Genomic DNA, 26,112 nt, shown 5'->3' with positions numbered 1-26,112 from the left:
ACACATACGCAGCACACACACCCATCCCCACCCCCTCCCCTTCTTTTTAAAGGCTATTGTGGAATGTGTGAGGGAAAAATGAACCTTTTCATCCATTCAGTAACTGTCCTATCTGTTTCAGTCTATGTTGGGGTCAGCCGCAATTCAGAAAGCTTTTACACAGCTTTTCTAACAGTCCATCTCAATTTAGAGGAAAGAAAATTGTTGTGGAGGTTCACTTGTCTTTCTGTGCGGACAAAATTGGAACCAATCTGACCCCAATTTTTGTTTTGTTGGAAAAGCTTTCCTCTTTGCTTCCTTTGAGGGACATAAAAAAAAACACTGTCGCATTTAGAGATTGAAGTATTTATTGAATTTAATGCACTAAAAACATAAATAGATGCATTATAGAGAGCGTGTCTGCACAGATGTGACATTGGCTTGAAAGTAGAATACAACATACATTTAATATATTCAGTCATATTTAACTGGTCTTATGGAAAGATGTGAAAACTTAAAAAATGTGATTAATGCATACGCAATTTATACTAAGATAAATTTAACAATATAAAATACAGTAAAGCGAGCAGCTGCTGAGTAAAACAGAGCTTTGGTCGAAATGTTTTGAAAGGAAATCTGGAGCGTTAAGACCACTGGTTAGCTGGTTAGCACAGTATCAACGTATTAAGAGCTGACAGTGTTTGAATGTTTAAATAAAGGCACTCTCCACATTTCATAAACAGGAATATGAATGAAAAAACGAAAGAAAAAACTGGAAAACCAAGTAGTGTATCAAAATGTACAATAAATACAATTAAACATTTTCTTTTCTGAATTAGAAACGTACAAATCCGCCTCATAGGATTACCTCTGTGTCTAAATCAAACACCAACACTGGCTGTTATTTAGTTCAATGTTCAATTCATATTGTAGAGTCCGAAATTTCAAAAATAAACAAGACAGACTTGTGTTTGATTTACTATCCAACAAGCAAAATGTGAAGCATGCATTGAGTTAAAAATAGTTTTTCATAGCAATACAAGGAAAAAGGTATTAAGCTTCAGAACGTGGTCCATGTTATATAGTGTTCCCTGCTGATGCAGCTCAGTCTACGTTCCTGTACCTGGAGAAGAGGTTATAGAGGACGCGCAGTGTTGATTTGAGGTCACAGTTCACAATATCTGAAGGACAAAGGAAGAAGAGTTACACACAGTTACATATATTCAACAAGGGTTCAGAGCTTGACCGTCTCTAAAGGTTTATGGTCTGCATCCAAACAAGGTCAGTAAATACTTTTAAGTTGCGTTTTTAGAAATATATTTGGAACCTTTTAAAAGCAGTAAGCAGTAGTGTGGCTGGATTTCAGTCAAGGTGTATGACTGTCCCTTTTTCTGCACATCAGCAGCGTAATTAGCAGCAAAAGCTGCAGTACGAATGTTCTGAATGATGGTTTAAGTGAGCTTAGGCCATTGGCACAGTTGGAGATGTTGTGGCAGCACAAACTTAGAAGTCACTACTTTGCACAAGGGTAGCAACAGATAACTGAATGATATGATGATGATTTTCATCATTCTGGTATGAAAGTATGTTCCAGTTATTGTGATCCATATGCGATTATAGACGAGGCACATACAATCGTTTATGAGGGAACTAACTTGGCTGTGTTTTAGCGACTCACCTGCCAAGCGACCACATTTCAAACAAAGTATCATACGAGCACGTTGGGTTTAAGCTCAGCGACAAAAATATCAAGTTGAGCTCGAGACATTTAATCTCAAACGAGCCTTAACACTATTACCTTATTGCCATCACCATCTGTAACTACCTTGCAGTGGGCTTTTATGATTTTTTTGGTACTTTAACTCTGTATTTTCATTGTGATAATTCTGTGTTTTTGTTGTACTAAAGAAATGATAGGACTTAAAAATGAATGACAACTGTTTATGCTTTTTTATGACGTTTAAGTCATAAAAAAAAAAAGCATAACAAATGTCAAGTGGAGGAAAAAATATCGATTAGCATGTTTGGAGCTACTTAGAGTGTCCTTAAAGCTGTGAATGACATTTTGAGTCATGGGTTTGTGTAAACGAATGAAAAGTGGCCTACTTGAAAAATAAATTTAAAAATAGCAGTTTAGTAGCTTTAGAAATGATAAAATATTACAAAAAATATTTTAAAAATTAGGCTTAACAGGCAGCAGGTTTAGGATATGATGTAGTTGTTTACACGCTCCACATGTTTACTCTCAGTGAATGTAAAGAATTATAAAGACATAATAAATAAAACTTACATTTTTTTAATAAAAATACAAAAAAAATACATTTAAACTGGACATGGGCAAAGGTTCGTAACCCCAACTCTAAGCTGGAGGGATCTTTATCTGCTTGTATGTCATTATAAGCAATCTGATCCTTGGCTAATAAAAGATAATTGATTACTGCAGCTAAAAAGGGAGCAAAAACTAGTGGACCCTGGTGTGTCGCCGCATACAGTAGTGTATAAAGAAGCAAAGGTTCAACAGCACAAATATGTTGAATGCACATCCTACCCTCAGGTCGGGGCTTTGGTCTCTCCAAACCTCCATCCTGCATCAGCTCAAAGGAGAAGGACACATTGTGAACCTGCAGACAGAGTGAGGAGGCTGCTGAAGGAAACACGACGCATACACGCAGAGAGACACAAATCGTACAAACTGCACACAGGTCCTCGTTGATAAGAGAACATCCTCTGTGGGTCGATTCACTGGTGCTGCTGCAGCTTCGTGCGTCGGCAAACACAGCACGGCTCTGTTCTGTAAGATCATGAGCCTTCAGCAGCTGCACAAACAATCTGCTCCCTCATTTATCAGTGGATACATTACACCAGTGTCACTCAAAAAAACCCTCCTAACACTGGGAAAGCGATACAGTCACTGAAAGCCACATTCTTCATGCTATCAAAGGTGAATGAGTAACAAAGTATAATGATATATTTCAGATAGCTGCTTGGATTTTTTTCCTGCTTGTTTACTATGATTTTGTTCTTATTTACTCCTCTAGTCGCCCCAAAGGAAACAAAAGAATTTTTAATGTCGGCTTTAAAGTCCTTCAGCTCATCTTTACGCTGCCTTTGTACATTTACCCAGCAATGTATGCCAGTGCAAGGTGGAGAGATGGGATTTCTCCAGGAAACTGATAATTATGAAGCCGGGAAGCTGAGCTGATATTAATGTGGGTAGGACCGGACTTGTGTCCAGGTAAACTGTTTAAAGGAGGTTAAGATTTTTCACATATAGTGCATTTAGACGAGCAGATGTGCTCTCCTGTTGAGGAAAGACTTCTCAGCCAGTCTGACTCAGAAAATGGGAATCCAATCACAGGGAAGAGATGGTTGAAAGATGTTTTCCATTCTCCACACATTGTGTCTGTCGGTGTATGCTCTCCCTGCTGTGAAGTACTAAAAGCTTTGCCCAACAAGGGCTTATTGTGTGAAAAGCGTGACCTTAGCCCATCTAATAGAAAAAAGAAAGGAAGAGCCTGGAGTAGAGATCCACTGAGCAGAAGCAGGAGTGCTTTCTTGATGCCTCGTGCTACTTTTCACAGCCCGCCCCTGGTGTATCGCCCACAGGCCTCTGGGGCCTAAAAACACACACACACACTCACACACAGAGTAAGAGCTGAGCCCCTAAGCCACTCCAGTGTTTCCCTGTGCAATAGAAGATTACAGATGCTGTGGGGCTGGTGCCTGTTCTTCCGGGCCAGGAATGTCTGTGTGTGTGTGTGTGTGTGTGTGTGTGCGCGAACGAGCAGTTGTGTACATTGAAGCACCCGATGCCCATTTTGCTTCGCAGCTTGGCAAGGGCAGCTGGCCAAAACCCAAACAAAAGGCTACTGTGGTGTCTCCGCAGATTGCCTGCTCAGAATACCGTAGTACTACAGAGGCCAATGGAGAGGAGAGATGGCTCTGCAGTGAATGGGCTCCGGGGAAAACGGATGGCATTTATCAAGCTATTGAGAGGAGAGAGTCTTGGCTCCAAGTATGTGAGGCTCCTCAGAAATGGAGTATCGATTTAGGAGTGTTCCCTAAACTATAGGTCAGGACTAAAGATTGGTGTCGGCCATGTTTCTCACAGATCTCTGAAAGAAAAATATTAGACGGCGGAGCTCACAACAACAAGCTTACGATCCTGCTTCAAAAACAACCTAACAGCGCTGCATTTGTGTATTCTGTGACGTTCGTGCTGTTTTACCGGTGAACCACTCATCAAATGTCACGGCAGCCTTTTTATTCAGCAACAAATACAAAATAAGTGTGAACTTTTCTGCATAAATATGAACCAACCCCATACAGATATGCATGTACATCTCTAGACACTGCACTACAGGAGCGCCAACCATGCATACCTCTTCTAGTCTGACACTTAAACCCCGTACCTCTCTGCCTTATAGCTACAAAGGTAAAGTCCTTGGAAAATAGTGATCATATTGAGGTGCCGTGTTTTTGGTGAGACATTTCTTTAACCGCAGTTTACCTTTTGGTCAAAATTCTCTGGTGTGAGAAAGAAGTTGTAGAGTGGCACAAAGTATCCTTCCAGCAGCCCCATCAGCAGCACCAGATAGACACCATCTGCAAACTGAAACAGCAGCACAGTCACACTCGGTGGTGAGCCGTCAGTGCCTGAATAGTGGGGGCGTGTAAGAGAATTGTTCAAACGAGTCGAACTGGTTTATAGACATGTGACATTGAGCACGGTGTTTACAGACTTAACAAAAGAGATGTGACATCATCAAATGGCTATTAAAATCTACAAATATCATTAAACAGTGAGCCTGCGTGTGTGTCAGCGTGACAGCTTTTAATCATCCAAACGAGGTAACAGTTCTCACTGAAAATATAATCTGTCAACCTGAAAACCGATCACATCGTTTCTGTGTGTATTTAGGTGTGTGACGTACCTGCGTGTCCAGTTCAGACACCTCCAGGTTGAGCTTGTTCAGGTGTTTGTTCACAAATGTGATCAGTGTCTGAGAAGAGACAAAGGAAGGTGTCAGACACATAAAAATCTGTAAATGTAAATCAAGACATGCCTTAGTGCCCTGCAGGGTGTTCCAGACGGACTGGTAAGCATACACAAGGTTTTCACAACTGACACTAAAATATCCTCAAGCTTCCTAATTTTACAGCTTCTGAGCAAAAGATAGCTCTAGATATTACTATAGAATTTGTTCGATAATATCTAATGCACAAGAGCAAAATCACACACACTTTTTAGCAGTATCTCACTGCTCTCAGAAAAGAAATAAAAAAAATGTAACTGCACGGCACCACAGCCACTTATATAATAGGTTAATACCAGCCTAATGTAATTATTATTGTTACAGAACATACTATAGAAAATATTCTTGGAGTAATTCAGGTAATAATAGAGGTCGAACAGTGCACATTTGCAGTCATCTGTACAACACACTAGAGGTTGTGTCATGGTTTGCAGCTGCATTTCAGCCGGCGGTGTTCACATCTTATCAGATTTGATGGAATTATGAACACAGAAAAGCACCATCAGATTCTTAACCACCATGCAATACCATGTGGAAAGCATCTGATTGGCAACATCTTCATCTTTCAGCATGACAATGATCAGAAACACACTGTCAATGCAGTAAAAAAACCCAAAAAACTACCTGGATAGAACAGCACACAATCACGGATTGGCCTGCCCAGAGGCAGTGTTGGATCACCTTAACATAGAATGTAACAAAAGGCAACCGACATCCAAAGAAGAGCTTCGAATGTCCTTCATGAAGCCTGGAGAACTATTCCTGAAGACTACTTCAAGAAATCACTAGAAAGCCTAGAGAGAGTTCCTAAGAGAGTTAAGACTGTGTTGAAGAATAAAGGCAGTCACTTTCAAGCTCGTTATATCTGCCCAGACTCGGTTTTGCCTCATATACTGTATTTCTATCTATGTTTTGCATGTTTAAATAAATCCCTTTTCACCATTTTACTAGGAAAATAGAAAAAAATAAGGGGTGGATCGAGACTTTTTTTGTAAAAATTCAGTCTTCCATAGTCCTACATAGTACAATGCTACTACAGAGCTCAGTACCTTCTTCACAACACTGAGCTTATCGGGGGCGTGGTCAAACAGGGTGTCGAAAGCATCACGCTCTGTGGAGAATAAAAATAGATCACCATAAATAAATAAATAAATCTAAAAGAATGTGTTACATAAGTCACTTCTTTCAAGAAAGCCTACCATGTCTGCCAGAGAAAGCCCTGAGAAAGAAAAAAGGGAAACAAAATGTGTCAGGTAAACCGATATTCAACTCATCGACATTTTCGCAATATTTACACCAAACAAGAGGGGAAAAAAACAAAACATAACACCAACGCTTCCAGTTCAATCGCAGAGGAATGCAGAAGGGCGGAGGGATTATGTCACAGACATAACAACACAATAACGTAGCTGGGGTCTCATAATTTGATTAACAATAGGCACATGTACACTTTGGGTATTCAAATAACCTGGGTATCATCAGTGGCATGGTCACACTCAGCACATACTACAGCACAATGCAATAATCTCAATAGGACAACAATACAGGGAATTAATACAACGAATGAAGATGTGCAGGTTTTCTATGGGAATGGAGGGCCTCTTGTCTGTTATTACAATGTTAGCACTTTGGAGGACGTTGCTGTTGTTGGAAAGGGTCAGGTGGTTTTGGAGGGTAGGGAGCAAGTGCAGCACGAGTGTCCCGGAGGAAGAGATATCGCAGCGGGCAGGCCAGCAAGAAATGGCAGACACACACAGACACACACAGACACACACACCCAGAAGCACTCCCACACACGTTTATGGTGTAATCTGTGATGGCAAAGGCAGGCAGGTCTGGGCAATGGTCCTGGTGGTGTGGTAATAACCGTATATCCACTGTGACCATGTGAGTGTGTGTAAGCCTCAGTGCATGTGTGTGTGCGTGTGTTTTATTAGCAGCCTCCATCTACCATGACAAAATGTGTGTGTTGGCCTGCCGTTATCACCCTCGTTGCTGCTGTCAGGCTGCAGGACAGCCTCACAGGGAGACAAACAGTGTGTGTGTGACAGAGTGTATGTGTGCGATTTAAATCGTCTAATTCTTCGGCTAAGGGTGCCATCACATCTCTTGTTCAGATACAATGGTTGCCTGCTCACCAGTGCACAATATTTCTTCTAAAAGCCCTCATAAAACACAGGAGGCTACTCAGATTCTGGCTTTTGGGTCTACAGTGGTGTTATCATTGGGACCGGTGTGATATGACAAAGATACACAAATTCATACATTCGCAGTCTTGTTTACTTCTTTGTAATTATATTCTTCCATCCAGTATATACATGGTTACTAACCTGGCTAGACTATGACAATCGACCAAAAATAGACATGGGAAAGGATTTCTGTCGAGGTCTTTAGTCGGGCAGTGTGCTCCTTATTATTAATGTGGATAATGTTTTAATGCAGAATCATATCAAGCTGCTTCCTTTTTATCACCAGCACTAACATGTGTCAGGCTGAGTGCAGCACATGTGTTGTGAGGTGTAAAAAATGAGTCACACGGTAGAGCGTACTTACTCTGTGTTGCCTGTGATTTCCTCTTGAATTTGCCTCGACTGAAGGATGCCCTCTCTTTTCTGGAAAAGATAAAGGGAGGACAGTTAGTTCATGTGCAATACACTGTTTAGCTTAATACAAGTAGAACCTACTCTGAGCCGTTCACAAAGTGACAGCACAGAAGGTAGCCCTATATGTTTGACTGATATGTGTCTCCTGCTGGGATCGAACCAGGAATCATTCACTTGTCAGCCTAATGTAAAAACCACAAGGATTATAATATACATTTTATGACGTACCTTTTTTATTGTTTCTTAATCCAGTTAATCTATTTTTATTTTTAATTGTTCTCAAATTTCAGTTGATGTACCTCAGGGCTAATTTTATTTTAATTACTTTCCTTTATGTTTTGTCTTTTTAATCGATTCAAAATTGGTTGTTACAGACTTTTTCTTCTATTACTTTGTGCTCCGTCTTATAATCTGCTTGGCAGTCATCTGTGTACTAATGTACATGAAAGGGGCTATGCAAGCTAGTTTCACTGACTGATTGATTGGCAGATATTATGCTAATTAATGCTACCTCAATGCTGGGGATAATTTAAACTAAATAATCTATAAAAACCACGTATGTAATTGTCTCCATCGTGCAGGCTGTCTGATGCAGCAGGTTTTTAATATACTAAAAAACGCTGACAGCAACTGTTACGAGCGACCTCAGGAAGTCAGTCAATGTTTTGTGGAGTTTTGTCGTCATCCTTATTAAAATGCTCTCTCTCCTTCTTTCTAATGATGCATTCCAAGTGTTGATTGGTTGCAGAAGGATTACTCCAGGAATAAAAACCCAAAGGAGGCGGGGCATGTGTTCGGGTCTTCGTCCTTCTCTCCTCCTACCTGATCTCCATAAGCACCAGCTTTATTCATTTATTGCTGCTATAGCTTTGTATATTAAGTACAGGCTGAGTGGGAGTTACTGGCAGTTTTGCTTATTTTCATTTTAGTTTTCCTGGACTAAGTTAGAGGAGAAGCTGGAATGTGACGGCCCATTATGTGGCTGGTTCATGGTCTTCTTCCTCTTTTGTTTGTTCTAGCGCTCATGTTCTTTTGTTTCTGTCTGTTCTTTTGTGAGTAACTATGTTCCTGTTATTAAAAGCTTGATGAATGGCAGCAGCATCTCACATGTTGGGTTCCTTTGAGCCATAGATTTAGGGAGCGTAACATCAACAACCTAATTTCTACATCAATCTATCCTGTCACTGACTCCATCTTTATTGTGGTAAAGCCTTTATTGAAAAATTGTCTTCTACAGACATTTCAATCTTTACTAGATGTCAAATTTTACAGCTAAACTAATGTGGAAGGACTCAGTAAGCATTAATGGTGCTGAGACTTTTGTGTGTCCCTCACAATTAATGGTGAAGAAAAAAAATTGATGTTCAAACCTCATCCTGTGTGCAGAACAAAGCCCAGAAAACACAATCACGTATTTTAAAGTGCTAACTCGCTCATAAACATGCAGGAGAGACACAATACGTCGTGTCTTGTTAATGTGCCCATATGCTGCATGCATTCAGACTTATCCAATGTTTAAAATAATACACAAATACTGCTCAGTACAACCTGGTGCTCATGCCGAATTAAGGAGAACATGGCTGATTTTTTTATGAGCAGCAGGATAAAAAGAACATTCACTAACCTGGACGACGACTACTTGAATCGAGACGTGGTCCGGCAATCTGATCGGTGCTCTGAAGTGTTGTGACAGCGCCACCAGCAGGTGCAAGATGGCAACTATGCTCTTAGCATGAACCGCTAATGTAAGAACACAGAAATAACAGAAATAATAGTCAGAAACAATAACTAGCAGTTCTGTGAGATCAGGATTTTGCTTCACAATTATTACCAAAAGGGTTTCTGATAATAGTGAGGAAAGTCTGTAAGCATAACTGCAGAAAAGCATAAAATGAGAACAATTACACTGTTTTTTTTACATCATCACAGGTATATTATTGTTTTTTAAATGTTAAATATATCAAAAATCATCCCACAGATCATACTGTGATGGCCCTGGAAGCAAGCACTTGTAGTCGCATAAAAAAATGTGAATCAGAATTAGCACCTTTATATTTCTATTACAAACTTTCTCTATTAAATCTTTATTTTTTTGTGGCATTTGATAAAGTTAAGTATTAGTATTTACTGTACATACGAGTTTTGTATTTGCGTTGTGCGCAACCGATTTAGTCAACAATTTCAAATGTCACATAATGTCGTCATTCTTCAACTAATGTCACCGACACACAGCTCTTTCTAAACCATTTCTTTCCCCAATCTTTAGCCTTTGTATTTTTTAATGTGAATACCTCACCCTAGGCATTGGGATGCCAAATAACAAGGCACATATTTTCAATGTTTTTTTTTATTTTTTTAATATCGTTCAAGGAATTTAGAATGAAAAGTTTTACGTGGCAAGGTCGTGTACATACAAACACAAGATGCCAAAAGTTGCCTTGAAGCGATATTATAAAAGCTAGAAAATACGAGCTTCAGTGAGGAGGGAAAAAGCACAGAAAAACAGAGTGAGAATGGCTGCAGTATGACGGCGCTCTTAAAGATCAGCCCGATCAGTCAGAAACACTCAAGAGATGTGCAGTTAGCCATCCAAACAAAGATTTACCTTTGCATACATCAATCAATCAGGATCAATTAATTGTCTAAAGCAAGCCTTTGGTTGTTCCACAGGGTATCGGCAAATACGAGAGGAAGCTAAAAGCAGTCATAAAACCTTAGATCCCTGCTGCATGAGGACCTAAATAGGCAGCATCAGGAAGGGTTTTCTACGGCCTCTGAATGTGAGATGAAAGCGGGGACAAACAAAATTGATTAAAAGAAAGCTCCTCAAATAAAAGGACAGCCAAATCAATTACATTCTGTGCTATTAACTGTGCTCTTTAGCATATTTGAAGACATCTCGTACTTAATATCTTTTCAAGGACACAGTTTCTACCAGAGGCGCATTTAGGAAAGCCGGATTATTCAGTTTTAAAAGAACATGACAACATCAGTTGTGTTCATTATCTTAAAGATTTTCTCTGTGTGTTATGACATCATTTTTTTATCTGTCTTTTGTATTTTATACCTCATAACTGCTTTCAGAGGTTTCTGAGTACTTAAGTACTCACTGGGTACCCCGAGAGCCCGAGACCTTTTTACTGCTGCAGTCTCATATTTTTCTTTTAGTCTTGCTACAATTTATGTTATAGTTCCTTTGTAGCATGCTGGAAAGCCTGGACTCTGTGTGTCCCGTGGTGGACCAAAGAATGTACACAGTTCATCTAAAGACTAGAAAGTCCTCCACTGACGATTCCACTGGTTGCAAAAAACACAGATCTCAGTAATCCTATTCCTGATCATTTTATGGGCTCAATCTCTCGTTTGAGAGCATACAAAATGAACCTCATTCAGTAAATTATTGTCATTAATATGGTCAGAAAGAAGTTTTATTTGGGGTATGCTCATGTTCTAACAACTAGCTGTTAGCCAATGAGCCCACGCTGTCCTCGGGTTCATAGTCAGACACACATCTAGTTTCAAAACAAGTCTGATCTCAGTACTATGGAGCCTCACTGTGCAAGTTCTCCAGTATGCTTGGGGGAAAACAATCTGCCAAGTACCTTAAAAATCTCTAAGTATTCTCTATTGCACTCGTGTGTGAAGTTAGCTGATGAACAGACTCTGTTGATGGCATTATTTCTGGCCTCATTCACACTTCATTGTCAGCGTCCAACTTGCAGTGCTATATGCTACAGCTAATGACGAAAGTAAAAAGGCAGTGTGCAGGGAGCTCAACAGTAATTATTGTTACTCACTCTGTCAGATCAAAGAGTGCCATCAAAGGACAGATGGAGAGCTCTCTTAACATGCGCGGCTACACGGTTACATCTCAGCAGGAAGCATATTAATCCAATGGACAGATGAGTACATTCAGACACAAATCCTTCAAATACCGTTTTCCATACAGGAAGGAAACAATGAGGGTCATGAAAAGCGCCAGATTTATACAGTTTTTTCTGTATAAATAAATAATAATTCACAGAATAACAAAGCCTCCACTCCACCTTGTTAGCGGAGACAATGCGTGGTAGTGGCTGACTGATCTATCGGTGGGTCAGTATTAGTTATCTGCTTATCTATCAATCCTAGCATTTATACTAGCTGATAAATGAAAATTTAAGTAAAGAAGAGACAGGAGAAACACCTTTCTCCTGTTATAAGTGCTGATATTACATAGTTTATCCAGCACAGAGGACTCTGCAACTGGTGTTTGGAAAGTCACAAACACGACAACGAGAGGGGTGTACTACAAAGCCAGATTAACGATTTGTGTCGATCTTAAAGCCCAAACTTTTCCTGAACACGTGATCTGGTTGATAACAGGTTATTTTACAGTTTCAGTTCAAAGCTAGAAGATGGAAGCGGTGTGTTTTCGCTGGTTCTTTTATTTTCAGCTTGTTCTAAACTGCAAATAAAACCCCTGGATCGAGTGCAAACTGTCGAGGCACTGTTACTGAAACGTGCATGCATTAGTTTGGTGATGCAGAAAATATAGAAATCTCTTTATACTGGATTTTAATCATTTGCCAAGTTTCTTTTACACTGTTGGAATTGCTGGTATTTGAACGTAGAACACACACCAGTAACACCTTTTCAATAAATAAAATGAAATAACACAGTATATAGTACATTACAGTGCAGTATAGCACAGTAAGAACTACGTACTATCTGTGTAAACCAGTGTGGTTGTTCTTTTTTTTTTAAATTCTGCGTAATGTTAGACTCTAGTAGAGTAACTTTGTATGTCACAGTTCAATAAAAGCCTTATTTATCTGATATTGGGTCGTGTTGCAGCCCTTCAGTTCAGCCTCTAATTGAAACAAGCTGCTTTAGCCGACCTCCCTTTAATTCAACTTTCTTCTAAAGAAACACGTCATTTTGGATTTGTTGGCAGTAACACGTCTTTTCCTCTTCTTTCAACAACAGTCTGTAAATGTCTAAGAACTGAGGAGGACACAAGTTCTGGGACTTTTGGGAGAGGAATGCTGTCCCATTGTTGTCTGATATAAAATTCTATCACTCGACAATCCTGGGAATCCTTTGTCATATTTTACGTTTCAAATGTTTTCAGTTGGTGAAAGTCACCCAGACTGCAGCCAGACTCGTCTACTGCAAACTCATGCTATTGGAATAGACGCAGTATGCCGTTTATCATCATCTGCTGAAACTCTGAAACTTGCAACACTTTTCCTGAAAAAGACGGCCTCGGGGCACTGATGCGGAACGAAATTAGTGCTGATACCAAGCACGGCAATCGATTTCCTGTTTAGTCTGTTTAGTTTAGTTGTTTTTTAAAACTTTGTTTTATATGAGCATTCTCTATTATAATCGTATATACATGACAGAATATAAGAAAGAGCAGGAAAGAGCCACTTTAATCTATTTTTGTTAGGGTTGGGTCACTAGATGATGATATGAGTGAAAGATTTCTACTATGCTGTATCTACTGTGTGTGAAAATATTTAGTTTTTTTCATTTGATTTATTTTTTTGCTATCCATCCTTTCACTGTTTTCCTCTTGTAGATGCAGACATCCATTTTCCTCACAGGGATTCATTAGGTCCTGTCATATCATTACAAGTGTTACATAACAGCATATTGTGTTTCACAACAGTCGTTCAAATGACTGGAGGACAGATGGCTCACCATCTTAAAAGAAATTTCAATTTCATCAAATTAAACTAATAGATGGAGATAGCGGTGCAAGGACTTCACACAGCACAAATACAAAATGCAGCGTATCTCACTGTAGTGTTTGCACGGTATTCTCAAGGCTAAATAACTGAAAGTGCACGATAACAAGACCAAAACCAAAAGCTGACGACATTACTGCAGGAATTAATGAAGAAATAATGAAACTTTCTTACAGTCAACATTCCAGCGGATGTTTCTGGTGGAGAGTTTGAGAGACTCGTTGATCCGCTCTAAAACGGTCTGCAGCTTCTGTTTCTGGGCGATCTCTGATTGGGTCACCTCTGCCACGTTCAATTTCTCGCCTTCAAGCTTTTCTAAAAGAAGAATTTACAGTAAATGTTAAACTCAGAATTTGAGCTATATACTACTAATCTACTACTTACCACATCAACCATCTGCCACCATCTTACTCTATCCCTACCATCTCATCATCATTATATCCAGGAATCTTTTCTTTTCCTCCTGACTAGCAGCATCATCTTCAACATCCTTTGTCCAGTATATCCACTTCCCCTCCTCAGCGCATGTCACCCTTGACTACTGTCTTCAAACCGCTCAACCTGAGCTGCCCCTCTGATGTACTAATCTTGTCCATTCTGGTCATTCAGAATGAAAATCTAAGGATCTTCATCTCTGCCACCTCCAGTTTGGCCTCCTGTCCTTTTCTTAGCGGCACCATCTCCAAACAACACATCACAGCAGGGCTCACAACCATCACGTAAACCTTCCCCTTCAATCTCCAACAACTCCACCTCTCTTGAGCACTGTCCACTGTTTTGAATGGTTGAGCGACTTGCAGTACCTTTACTCCCTGCATGTTCACCTTTCATCGGTCTCCCTGTTATTCACACGCATGTATTCTTTCTTGTTTCTAATGACTTTCATTCTTCAGCTCTCTAGTTCACACCTCCACCTCCACAGGTTTATTTCCCACCTGCTTCCTACTCTTTTTCAAACTCTTTGTCCAACCACAACAATGTAGTTGAAGCACAGCCATATATGCGATGGTTAACTTACCAAACAGCTTCTGCAGAACTTGACCATCATACAGATCCTCAGCCAGATCTTTAACAATGATCCTCTCGCCTACCAGAACATCATTTATCCAGTCGATCAACACCTACGCAGGCAGAAGAAGAAACAGATGCTTCATTGGGGGCTTACAATGTTTTATCTTTTATGATTAAACTCAGCTACCTTTAAATATACCTCATATCCTTTAAAGAAACGCAAAAAACAAATAAAATGTAGAAATTATTAGCTTTTTTGAACCTTTACTTGTGCCCTTAGTCTAAGTTGTTAGGAGATGTAGCAATATAGAAATTCTTAAATGACAGTTCAAAAAGAAAAACCTTCATGAGCTCCTGCAGTTTGCGGTCATTCTTGGAGTTGGGGTCCACCATGGTGCGCACCTCGTTCTCCTCTGTTGGATGAGAAGAAGTTGGCAAAATAAACCACACAACAGTACAAAGCAATGAAACATTAAAGCATCTCAAACTGTGGATCCCAAAATGCTTTGGGTTAGTTAAAAATACGTTTATATCCTTCATTTATCCAGGTACAAGTTGGAAAAATCTCTTTTCCAGGAGGCCCAGCTGAGAGGGCAGCAGAAATTACAACAAATATAACATGATTAAAGAAACAAATACAAGTGACATTCAGCGCATTGAGTGAGTTAAGCTGTTTACCGAGCATGGTGTCCTCAGGGTCCAGCTCATAGTGTGAAGGGCTGAGAGGAAGGTTGATGGCATTTATCCCCTCCTCCTGAAGCTCAGACACTAGGAGAAATAAGTTACAATCATACCATCAGACTAAAATGATCACATAAACAATCAAGATATAAGACATGCTGAATTTTTGTTAGCCTGTTCTTTAAAAAACATGTATCTACATCTCATGTGTCAATAAACATCTAAATTATGAGAAGAGTGAAATTTTGCAGGGTTTTTAAATGTCAGTCAATTGCAGAAGAATAACCAATAATTCAGAAGTGCTTCAGACTTTCACAAGCAGCTGAGCACTCTCGTTTTTAACAAATAATTATTTAGTAATAGAAAAATCATTTCCATTAACCATTTCTGCCACGCACACAGACACAGATAGGCAGACACATACACAAACACACCCACTGGTCTACAGAAAAAAAAAAGTTTTTGTTTCTAATCACTGACATTTTGACACTTTTGAATATCAATATATCAACAAAATGTCTGGAATTTCAACTCTTGCCCACCAAAATAGTTTTAATGTCATTATTCTAAAAACAAACCAGAACACAATATCAGAGACATGCAAAAGACGTGTAGTTCTGTCAATTTAGCTCAAAATAAAACAAGCTCAGCATGCTCAAAAATCTTTGAGGCACTTGATTTTGTGCTTGTTCTGAACCAACAACATTTACCCATCATGCTCAGATTCAATTTTCTCTGATATCACATTTCCATCACTTTTATATCTTGATGAAATCTTGCCCCATGCTCATCGCTGTCATCCAGATTTAGTGGGAAAAAGTGGACATGAGGATACAAAACCTGCATCTTCAGTGACAGTCTGTTACACATTCTGCTACACCACCACCACCACCACCAAAAAACTGTGGACAGCCTCCATGAATGCTGCTGATGTAGTTGGCTTCAGTTTTCCTTTAAACCCATCGTCAAGCATCAACGCCTTCCTTAATTTTAGCTCCACTTTTTTCTTAAATGCTGAAACGTGCCGTCTTTTCTGACCAGTCACACTAGCTGTCCAATACTTGGAACACCATAACTAAGAAAAACGGGACATGCTAGACGAAAATAGTAACCAAGTGAAATTTATTAGAGGTGAAAGAATCCCAGCAGCACTGGCTTGTTGGCCAGTGTTACCAAAAGCACCAGGAGAAGAAATGAAACCAGCTCTATGTTCAAAAAGTAAACAGTAAAAAGCTGTGTGACACATCTTTGAAATGCCAATCAACTTGATAACTGCTACATACAGGGCACACCAGCTAAGACAAAGACCAGAATTATAATCATTTGCGGTGTTCAGCAGTAGTTCGGACGTCCCCCCGATTCCACATATAAGTGTTGGGAGCCACTTGACGTCAACCAAACACAGAGCAGTGCAGCTTCCTGCTTCTCAGTGGGCTTTAAAGCAGCCCAGCATGCCCTTCTTCACAGCGTGTCAGATACCTGAGGAGGTTTGATCGCTGCTGATCTGTGTCTGTGTGTGTGTGCACGCAGTGGAGTGAACATCCCGTGCATTACTCTGCCTTCACTGGAAAAACATCCTCTTAATCAACACCATCCACAAGTGCCTGGATGTACACTGTGTCTCCATGAGCAGACATCACATCACACAGAGGTGTATGAGAATATTCCTACAGAGCAACACACACCTCACCCTTTTCAATCTGTAAATTACCACCCACTTACCCACTTTTGTTTCCCCTGGGACAACGTGTGAGTGTTGTGGAAAAACGTCAAGCTTCATGAGAAGGTACAGTCAGTGATACAAGTGGTAATACCCTCCACCTAATTCCCCTCAAGACAGTATTAAAGATTGACAAGTCGTTTGCCAGTGAGCATATCCTGAATCTTATAATGACCATCATTCAAAATGACCCTAATTTTCTTTTTAGTATGATCCCAAACTAACAACTGATCCCATAAATTCATTAATGTTACCCACAGACTTCCATATAACTCTTTGTGCAACCTTTGCAACTGTATTTTGTAGATAAAAGTGGTTGGAAATCAGCTGAACAAGTAAAATGGAGATAAGCCATTACATCAGCCAACTTAAGTGTTACGGCTTTTGAAAAGAAAAATCATATAATTCCAAATAAATGTAAAATGGCAAATTACAGGTGATTAGAGACTTAGAGCTTTTTATTGTCATTGTGCAGTTTCTTGCACAGCGAAATTGGGTAGCTGGACCACAAAGGTGCTAAAATAAGAAGAAGAGAAACCAATATACAATAAGGCTGAGAAAATAAAAATAAATAATAAATAAATAGAATAGAATAAAAAGCAGTGTATATGTATACATATGTGTGTGGAACTATATACATGGTGTATGTGTAGGAAACATTGAAACAGACTGGGACCAAAATAATTGCACATGAGCCAAAAATATTATGAGCTAGCTACCAAGGCTAGTGTACTTTTTCCAGTCCTGGAGACTCGGGATGGGATAAACTACAAGTAAGCTTGGCGTTACTTAACTTGAATGCAGTCCAGCTAATATCTGCTGCTTGACTTACAAGGTAGCACAAAAAATACCCCAAAACTAAAAAACGTTCTCAGTTTGCTCATCTACAATGATTTAACATGAAGTTTTAGCAGGCGTACACCAGCCTGTTTTAATAGATAACAAATAGCTGCATTGCTGAGGGGGACATGCTGTTGCATGTATACACAAGATCTATCAGACAACCCTGTATGTATGCAGTGGTAAGACTATGAGAGAGGCTTTTTAGCCATTTATCTCAGCCAGAATCATTTTAAATCATTTAAACCTTTGCAAGTACACAGCAAGAGTACACTCACAAGGTATGCGTGCTTACTTGCATTTTCCTGCATTTTTCTGCCCGCTGCAGATTTGCTGACAAAGATGCAGAAATGGTCATCAGCCCAATTAGGTCTGATTGTAATCTGGAAAACCCATCAGCTACTCTGCTCACTAAGTCTCTGTGGACAGAGGCCAATATTTCCGGGCTCTTGGTATAACCGGCGGATATCCAGGCAAGTACTTCCTGTACCATGTCCTAATCACTGTTTACAAATATGGCCTTAATTTAAAAAAGCTAACAAAGAGGAACATCATTCCCAAATGTACAGCTACACCAGGGAACAGCTAAAGCACCCACCCGTTATTGGCCAGAGTAAGTCGATTATTTAGTGTTTTGTTTGTGTGATTTTTTATTTCTTTTTTATGATGGCGTTTATTCTTATTTACATTTTCAATCCTCCAGAAAGAACAATGTATCACTGTAAATCTATACAAAGAGACACTCATTCAAATTTATTATAAGTTATCATAAAAGTGTGATATTACAATTTTTGGTCATACTGCCCAGTCCTACGACAAGCAATGCCTTTGGGACTCATAAATGCAAGATCTCTTTTGCTCCTTACATGGGCTCCTTAACTTTATACATCAAAAGCCTGCTCAAACGCTATTGGTCAGTATTGCTAAGAATACCAACAGATACCAGTACCAAAAAACTTGTCCCGTGCCTTTGGGTTCTACATATTTATTCACAGTTGGTTTACAGAGATAACTCTGAACTAAATTTGAGGCTGTTTGTTGAATTACTAGTACCTAAGATACATTGCTGCCACTTCTTGCTCTATGTTAAGCTCCAGCCACCCTGCAACCCTGATAAGGATAATTAGAAGAGATGACCACGTTTTGAATCAGGTTATCAAACCCACCTTCAAACCGGGTTTCTCTCACATTATTATTATTATTTTTTGGGGCAAAACAAAAGTGTATACTGGGTTAGTAACGTGCCACTAGGCGACTAATCATCGCTGTCGTCACTGGTTGGTACCAAATTCACTAGTCGTTTAATCTAATCATTTAAACTAACGCTTAATGCCAGTAAATGATTGTGTTAAACATTGCACAGCCTTCTGCCACCAGGTGGCGCATCGTTGTTGAGAAACATTAAAATCTGTTAATCTAGGCCCTGTCTTTTTGGTGACACTATTAGAATGAGATCGCGGATACAAGCAACGGAAATTAGCTTTCTCCAAAAGGCAGATTGGCTCTCCCATAGCAACACTGTGAGGAGTTCGGTCTGCCTTCTGAATAAGGCGTGCCGGCTACCTCCTAACAGGAGTAGGCCCAGTTTATTAGTTTTTGGGATGTTATTTTTTTTGTCATATTTTAGTAATATGTGAACATCTTTTGTAGTAACATGTCTTCATATCATATTCAACATCAGGTTGTTTTAAGTGTTTTTCTTCTTTGTTGCCTGTTTGGAGTATAACATGTAATGTGGATAACGCAGGATACGAGGTGCTGCACATTTAAGCGGCATGATTCATTACTGAAGAATGTGATTAATGGTTTCAATTACCTTTATTACTTGTTTTTGACATATCCCATTAAACAGTTCTTAAATTTAACTTAACACCTGAGTGATTCTTAGTTTTAGACTAGTCGGTTAGTCTAGTTTTGTTTTCCTCATTTAGTCGACTAAGAAAATAGTCGCCAGGAACATCCCTAATGGGGCTAGTTCCTCTATTCTTCTGTTTCAATCACAGTTTAACAAAGACAAATATGAAAAAAGAGAATTTAATAATAGATAGAACAATTACAGCAAGCAAAAAACATCTAACAAAAAGCTATAACTTGATTTTTAATAATAATACAGGGATTATTAAATGTTATTAAATGGCAAAAAATAATTTTTGCTTTCTGTGGTCTACACTACATTTTGTAACTTACAAATAACCTGAAGACCTGTGAAAGCCACCCTCAGCGGCTGAAACTTCACAGTCTCATGTGGGGGTACAGCTGCGGTACAATAACACCATATTAATTAGCACAATGTGATATTACTGTTAACCACCACTTGTGCTATTTAAGGTAGAGCAACTATGTTTAAGCCCTGGCTAGGTGCTGAGGAAGTATGGTGGGTAGATTCAGCCGAATATGGCATTAATTCACTCCCCTGCTGGGATTCTGCATCGAGCAAGATTTTGCTCACCCCTTTTTGCACAACAGATTTCATTTAGTGACATTACGAGCGCACTGAAAGGGATTAAAAGGCATCCCAAGTCTCCTCACCACACATCACTCCACTCCACCCCTTCCTCAATCCACTGTCATAAAATGAGGATACGTATCCATCCGCTTGGTTAAATAAGGGTAACACAATAAATAGCTGCATGCCTCCTGTCCAGTGCTACATATGGGGGAAAGATTGCATGCTGATGTCCTACCTGGAGGGCATAACGCTCCACAGCCCATGTCTGTCTGTCTCCGTCCCCCAGTCACAAGCATCCTCTCCTGGCTAGCAGGACCAGCTCTGTCCCCTGCGACTCATTCTCCACAGGCTGAGCTCTCTAATAGCTTTAATACACCGACTGACCCCAAGATAAATATTAAAATTGTTTGATTTTTCACAGAGGATATAAAATTACCTCTTCTGATTCATGCATTGTATTTGCTCCATACTCAGTGTACACAGTTCTGCAGAGCCCTCGCTAATGCTCTGAAACCTCCTGACCTTCTCCTCTCTTTTCATACCACCTCGTCCACATCACACAGCTTTCCTTCTCTTCCTCCACATCCCCTCCAACCTGTTCCCTTTCTTCCTCTCATCCGGTCATTACTCCCCGTTCCAGTCGGCGGCCCCTCTCTCTCCCCGGCACATGCAGTGACAGCCATAAATGTCACATGGACCTAAATTTATTCACTGATCAGTACGAGAGCGACCAGCCCACGTTTTCCATCAAATCACAGAACACACCGCAGACGTCCTACACACTGCTCTGTGCATATATACTCTGTGTGTGTGTGTGTGTGTGTGTAGGGGACATGAGCCCGTATTGATATAATGAGATTGCACGCATGTCCTATGGGCAAAGCAAACATAAAATGGAGCTCAGCTGTGCAACAGTATCCTGACTGACAGAAAGTAATCATCCGACTGAAGGGGACCTTTCTCATTCCATGATAAAACCTGGCCTTCAACAATGAATGTCATCTGTGGAGCCTGTTGTATTTCCAGTGCAAGCCGGCATGGTAATAAACTGAATTGAGCATTTAAAAGGAGCCTTTTGGAAGACATTTATTTAAAGCGCGTTCCTGGTAGTTAAAATAGAGCGGGGTTAAAGAACTATTACAGAGGAAGATGAAGCGGGCAGAGGTGTCCATGAGGAGTCGAGTGAATCGCTATGAGCTCCACAGCTGCTATTCTGTGCCTGAGCCTGACCTCTGACCATGTGGAGCAAAGGGAGTAAGACTGAGTGCATTACAGATAACTGTTGGTCAACCAAATGATCAGTGTCGTCACCAGCTTTTATGACAAATGTTTCCAGAGATATGCTGATGGACATAAAGGGTACCGAGACATCATTCATCGCTCACAAGCTGACTGATCTTAGTGTTTTGAAACCAGACGTGCTCCGCTATCTATTAAACCATTGTAGGATTCTACTAGAGCATCTTTGAAGGATTTACAGTTAAAAATAATGGTAAAACAAGCTGTTTTACCTCCCCTTCCTTTAAGCCAACTTTCATCTGATTGCTAGCCCCTCACAAACAAAACTTTGGCCAGCAGGAGGATGGCGCTTCTGTGTAATAAAAAGAGCTGAGTTCCTGAACCTTACCATATGAATAAGCATGAATTCCTTGTACATACTCAATATGTGAAACTTTGCCCATGTTTAATATGATCATCCACAGCTGAAATGGTGTATATATGACACAAAGGTTCACTTTAAATAGATATAGACTGAGACAAATTAAAGCAAGAGAATGACGCACACACTGTTAGACTTTTGCAAAGTGTCCTGACATCATAAAGGCTTGCATGGTTCTCAACTTTTTCAATTTCAACAACAGATAGAACTAGGGCTGGGCCATATTATACCGTTCACGGTAATACCGGTACGATGTTAGGCAACGATAAGAAAATGAAATATCGCGATAGAATATGGGTAAAACGTGCATGCGCAGTGCCTTTGTTTTCATACGCACATGGCCGAAAAAGCACGGCGGCAACGGAGAATGAGAAGGGGGAAAGTGGATTGTTGAGTGAAACGGATGAACCAGAATTGGTTTGTAAAAATGGTGCAACTTCAGTGATGTGGAACTGGTTTGGTGTTTGTCCATCAGATACACAAGAAAGCACTTTTTTTTTTGTAGAACATGCAAGCGGGCGTCGTTATTGCCATATTTGTCGGACTAAGGTGCTCGTAAATCTGGGAGTAACCTGGGTCCTAAACTCCGTCCCCTTCAGGTCCCAAAGTCAAACGAACACAGAGCATCACAGAGTTAAAAACTGTCTAAATTCTTTCATCTTTAATAAAACGATCAGCATTGCTGCTTTACCAGGTGTAACTATGAAGTTTAACATCCAGACATCCATGAAAACAGAATTTATTACATTTAACGGAGTTAGAAGTTAGCAGGAAGTTAGCGGAAGTTAGCTTGCTAGTTTCACTAGTTACCTAAGCATGATATAGCATGTTCTAACTGAGAGATTTCTGAAAAAATTCAAACGTACAGCTCTGCTATCACTTCCAACATAAATGAAGACAGGAAACTAAACAGCAGTGATGTTTGTAGGGTTACTGAAGTTGGGCTAGGTGGTATATAATGATGTGCTACGTGATCGCTAGCGACACAGCTATGTTAGCATAACATAAACAGTAAAGCTGGAGGATGAACGCTAACTTTTTTCCACTCGATAAAAGTTAACGTGAAGGTTCCTGGTGGTTAGAGACAAATGCAATCGCATGGCAGGATGCTGTAAACGGACCAAACTTCAGTCAGGAGAACAACTGAGATAATCCATCCACAATATGAAGTTAGTCATTAATATATTGCAACAACATGGGAATAGAGCAGCTGTGATAGAATACAGCATTAATGAATCAATGGTACAGAAGTGGAGGAAGCAAGAAGACTGAGTTGAATAAAGTTTGATTTATCTGACTGCTTTGTTTCGCTTAATGTGCCTTATAATCCCGTGCACCTTATGGTCCGAAAAATACGCATTTGATTTTTTTATTTGGCACACTGCAGTTTAATGTTGCAAAGCACCTCTTTTTAACTTCAGTGGATATTATACATGGTTATGCTCAGGATATGTCAGCCCATTTCTACTGGAAATGCCTTTTGGTTAAACTTTCAGCAAGGAATTTGCATTTGCACTGTTAAATTTTTATATAGCTTTAATGCACATAAAAAACAGCTGCCTGTTTAAGTGAAAATAAATGGATGGGGGTTTTTTTTTTCGCTAGTAAAGTTGTGGGGTTGTATTTTGTCTCGCAGAAATTATATCGTCAGTTATATGGTTATCGCAAATTTTCAAATCTATATCGTGATATATATTTTTGGCCATATCGCCCTGCTCTAGATAGATCTGGATTCCTTGGCCCAGTATATCAAGCCAACTATCACAAACCTAGGGGTCAAAGTGGATGCTGATCTCTAGTTTGACATCAGGGCAGTGCATAATTTGAGCTTTTTCTAACTAAGGCAGCTGGCTAAAATAAAAGCCAATTCTTTCTAGGCAACACTTTGACACAGTAATCCACGCCGGTGTCACCACTCGGCTGGATTAATGTAATGCACTTTATATGGGCGTTAGTGGTTCCTCCATCGCTCGTCTCCAGATGGTACAAAATGCTACTGCCGGTCTTTTAATTGGCACATGTGACTATGAGCACGTCTCCCTCCATTGGCTCCCCATTCATTTTAGAATGAATTTATTTGCTTATAATGCCCTCAATGGTCTTTCCTCACCCTACTTCTCTGAGCTACTATACCTCTTATCTAGTCTTCTGTACAGCACTTTGGTTCCTTGTGGGTTGTTTTTAAAGTGCTTTACAAATAAAGCTGGTATTGTATGGTAGTAAGGCGTTACTCAGTCCTCTCTGGAAATAATTCTCCATGTTTCTGAAAATATACTGAAAGGAGAATGAAGAGGTTGGTCTAACACATCAGACCAAAATGAATGAATGAATGAACTAGATTGCCAAAGGATCCACTGGACATGCAGGATATCTTTTTTAAAACGGAGGACAAAACTGGCATTTTTGGACTTTCAGCACCAGGAAGCTTTAAGCTTTAAGTCATTAATAATGAGCCCATGAGAGTGGTAACACAACAGTTAATTTCATCCAAGCCAGAGGTCTGAACCACAGATGTTTCCAAAGTAAGCTGGTTATGCCAAGCAGCTCTGCTGGTCTGTTTCTTTGTAATGACAGTCGACTAACTGAATGTGGAAAAACTGAGATGAAGTGTTGAAACTGAGCGTATTTTATATTAACACATCTCAGCCTGTTTATCGTCTATTTAGTAAACAAATGGTTCATCAAAATGAACGTTTGTGGGACGTATTAGTATTTCCCTTCAGTAAAAGAAAAGGATATATTATTATTTTTTTCAGGATTCTACCTCTTTGTGATGAACTCAGCTGCCGCGTCCTTTCCACGGGCTATGTGTCTGGGTTTTTTTTTGGGGGGGGGGGTTATGAGTAATGGATGCCAACACATCTGTGTTGGTTACATAACAATCATCCTTTCCTCTGCATACCCAAAGACCAGGCGGACACAGACGTGAGACTATAAATTCCAATTTACACCAGACAGGTGGCCAATGACCTGCTGGATGTTAGGAGGCTAACACATCTCAATAGTTCAAATCAAAAGTTTTGTAATTGGATGTTTGATTACACATAACAATAATCCACTAGTTTGAAAAAAAATATTTTGTCACTATTTAATGGTTTTACTGTTCTGGCCCACCTGAGATCAAATTTAGTATATGTCACCCACAAACTACAATGAGTTTGAACAAGTGGACCCAAACCACCCCTTTCAAATGACCCACCATAGTATTGGCTTTGAGAGGTTTGGGTTAATTTGTTACCCATCTGCATCTGTATGTAGCTTGTTATTATGCTGAAATAACTGCAGTCTGTATGTCTGATCCAAAGTAAATTTCTCTATTGTTAAAGTGAAATGTTTCTTAGCCGCAACACAAAATGTTAAGCTGCTAAAAGCATGATCCATAAAACCAACCTCACATGAACACTTTATCAGCTAAATTAAATTAGTTGACCCGCAGGGAGCACTCTGAAAGGAAAAAAAAGACTAATCCATATACAAATTGTCTCTGTATATGTATACCTCCTTTAACAACTATTTTAACGCCCAATGTGTCTCCTTATTGCCTTCCAAATAAGTCAAAGTAAAAAATAAAAGCTGTTGTGAAAGCATGATGGGTGCTGCCTCTACAGTGGTTAGCGGGCCTGTGTTCCCTCTTGCCTCATTCCTCACTTATTACAGTAGTAGCGGATTCAATACCTTACATGGGTACAGACCACACAGCCTGCGGCCATGAAAGCACACACAGGACACCACACGTTGTAGTTAAAGTACTTCTTCTAAGCTTAAACATAACCAAGTGCTAAAGTGCTAAATATGTCGGCTCTCTGAAACTTCAGTGCGTAGTAGTGGTGACTTTTATTTTTTTGGAGGCTGTTCATACAATGCTGTACAACGCTGTGTGGTCATACTATAAAATGTGTCTGTAACTGGGTTTAGTTCAGAAAACAGTGCATTCAGAGGAGCAGAAGAGTTGCTAGACTGTTAACTTTGTTAGCTGTTTACCTTCTTTGGCTTTTTTCCTTCTTACCAAAGTTCCACCAAGTTTCCCAAGGAAAGAGTCATCTTTCTTTCTGGAAGACGGAGATTTGGGCGTCGGAGACTTAGGAGACGAAGGGGACTTCTGAGGCGAAGAAGCCATGGCCGAAACGACAACTAAATCCGGGACAGTTAACCCAAAACTGTCCGAGTTGACGTGGAAATGAAAGTTTGTTAGAAAGTCAAAGTAAAAAAAAAAAACTAAGGGAAAATCGCTGTCCACTCCCTAAAGCGGAAACGGAATTCCAGACATTTTCTCCCGAGGTTGGCTGGAGTGCGTGGCCCCTCCTCTGCGGAGGAGGGCTGGGAGCAGGCGGGAGGCTTCTGACCGCGGGAACAGGGTCCAACTCGGTCTAGAGCTGTCCTGGGAGCAGCAGGAAGTGA

General features: G+C 40.0%; 1 protein-coding gene across 2 annotated transcripts; it reads right to left on the bottom strand.

Annotated features, from left to right (window-relative positions):
• Positions 1 to 329: 329 nt before the first annotated feature.
• Positions 330 to 26,076, bottom strand: parvaa (parvin, alpha a). 2 transcript variants are annotated; one of them, XM_003439425.5, is made up of 13 exons: positions 25,696 to 26,076; positions 15,043 to 15,132; positions 14,707 to 14,777; positions 14,372 to 14,474; positions 13,528 to 13,668; positions 9,243 to 9,358; positions 7,569 to 7,627; positions 6,215 to 6,234; positions 6,065 to 6,126; positions 4,914 to 4,982; positions 4,490 to 4,591; positions 2,528 to 2,600; positions 330 to 1,160 (listed from the first exon to the last, which is right to left on the bottom strand). In XM_003439425.5, exons 1-13 carry the CDS (start codon positions 25,829 to 25,831, stop codon positions 1,084 to 1,086), a joined length of 1,119 nt encoding a protein of 372 aa, XP_003439473.1. In that variant the 5' UTR covers positions 25,832 to 26,076; the 3' UTR covers positions 330 to 1,083. The 2 variants fall into 2 exon arrangements, with proteins under 2 accessions (XP_003439473.1, XP_025764975.1); XM_025909190.1 differs by lacking the exon at positions 25,696 to 26,076 and adding an exon at positions 20,290 to 20,638.
• Between the last annotated feature and the right edge of the window lie 36 nt (positions 26,077 to 26,112).

Source organism: Oreochromis niloticus, linkage group LG7 (assembly GCF_001858045.2).
Source record: "Oreochromis niloticus isolate F11D_XX linkage group LG7, O_niloticus_UMD_NMBU, whole genome shotgun sequence".
In the NCBI taxonomy this organism is placed as follows: domain Eukaryota; kingdom Metazoa; phylum Chordata; class Actinopteri; order Cichliformes; family Cichlidae; genus Oreochromis; species Oreochromis niloticus.
Note: the sequence above shows the minus strand (reverse complement) of the source record. Positions and strands in the feature narration are given on the sequence as shown.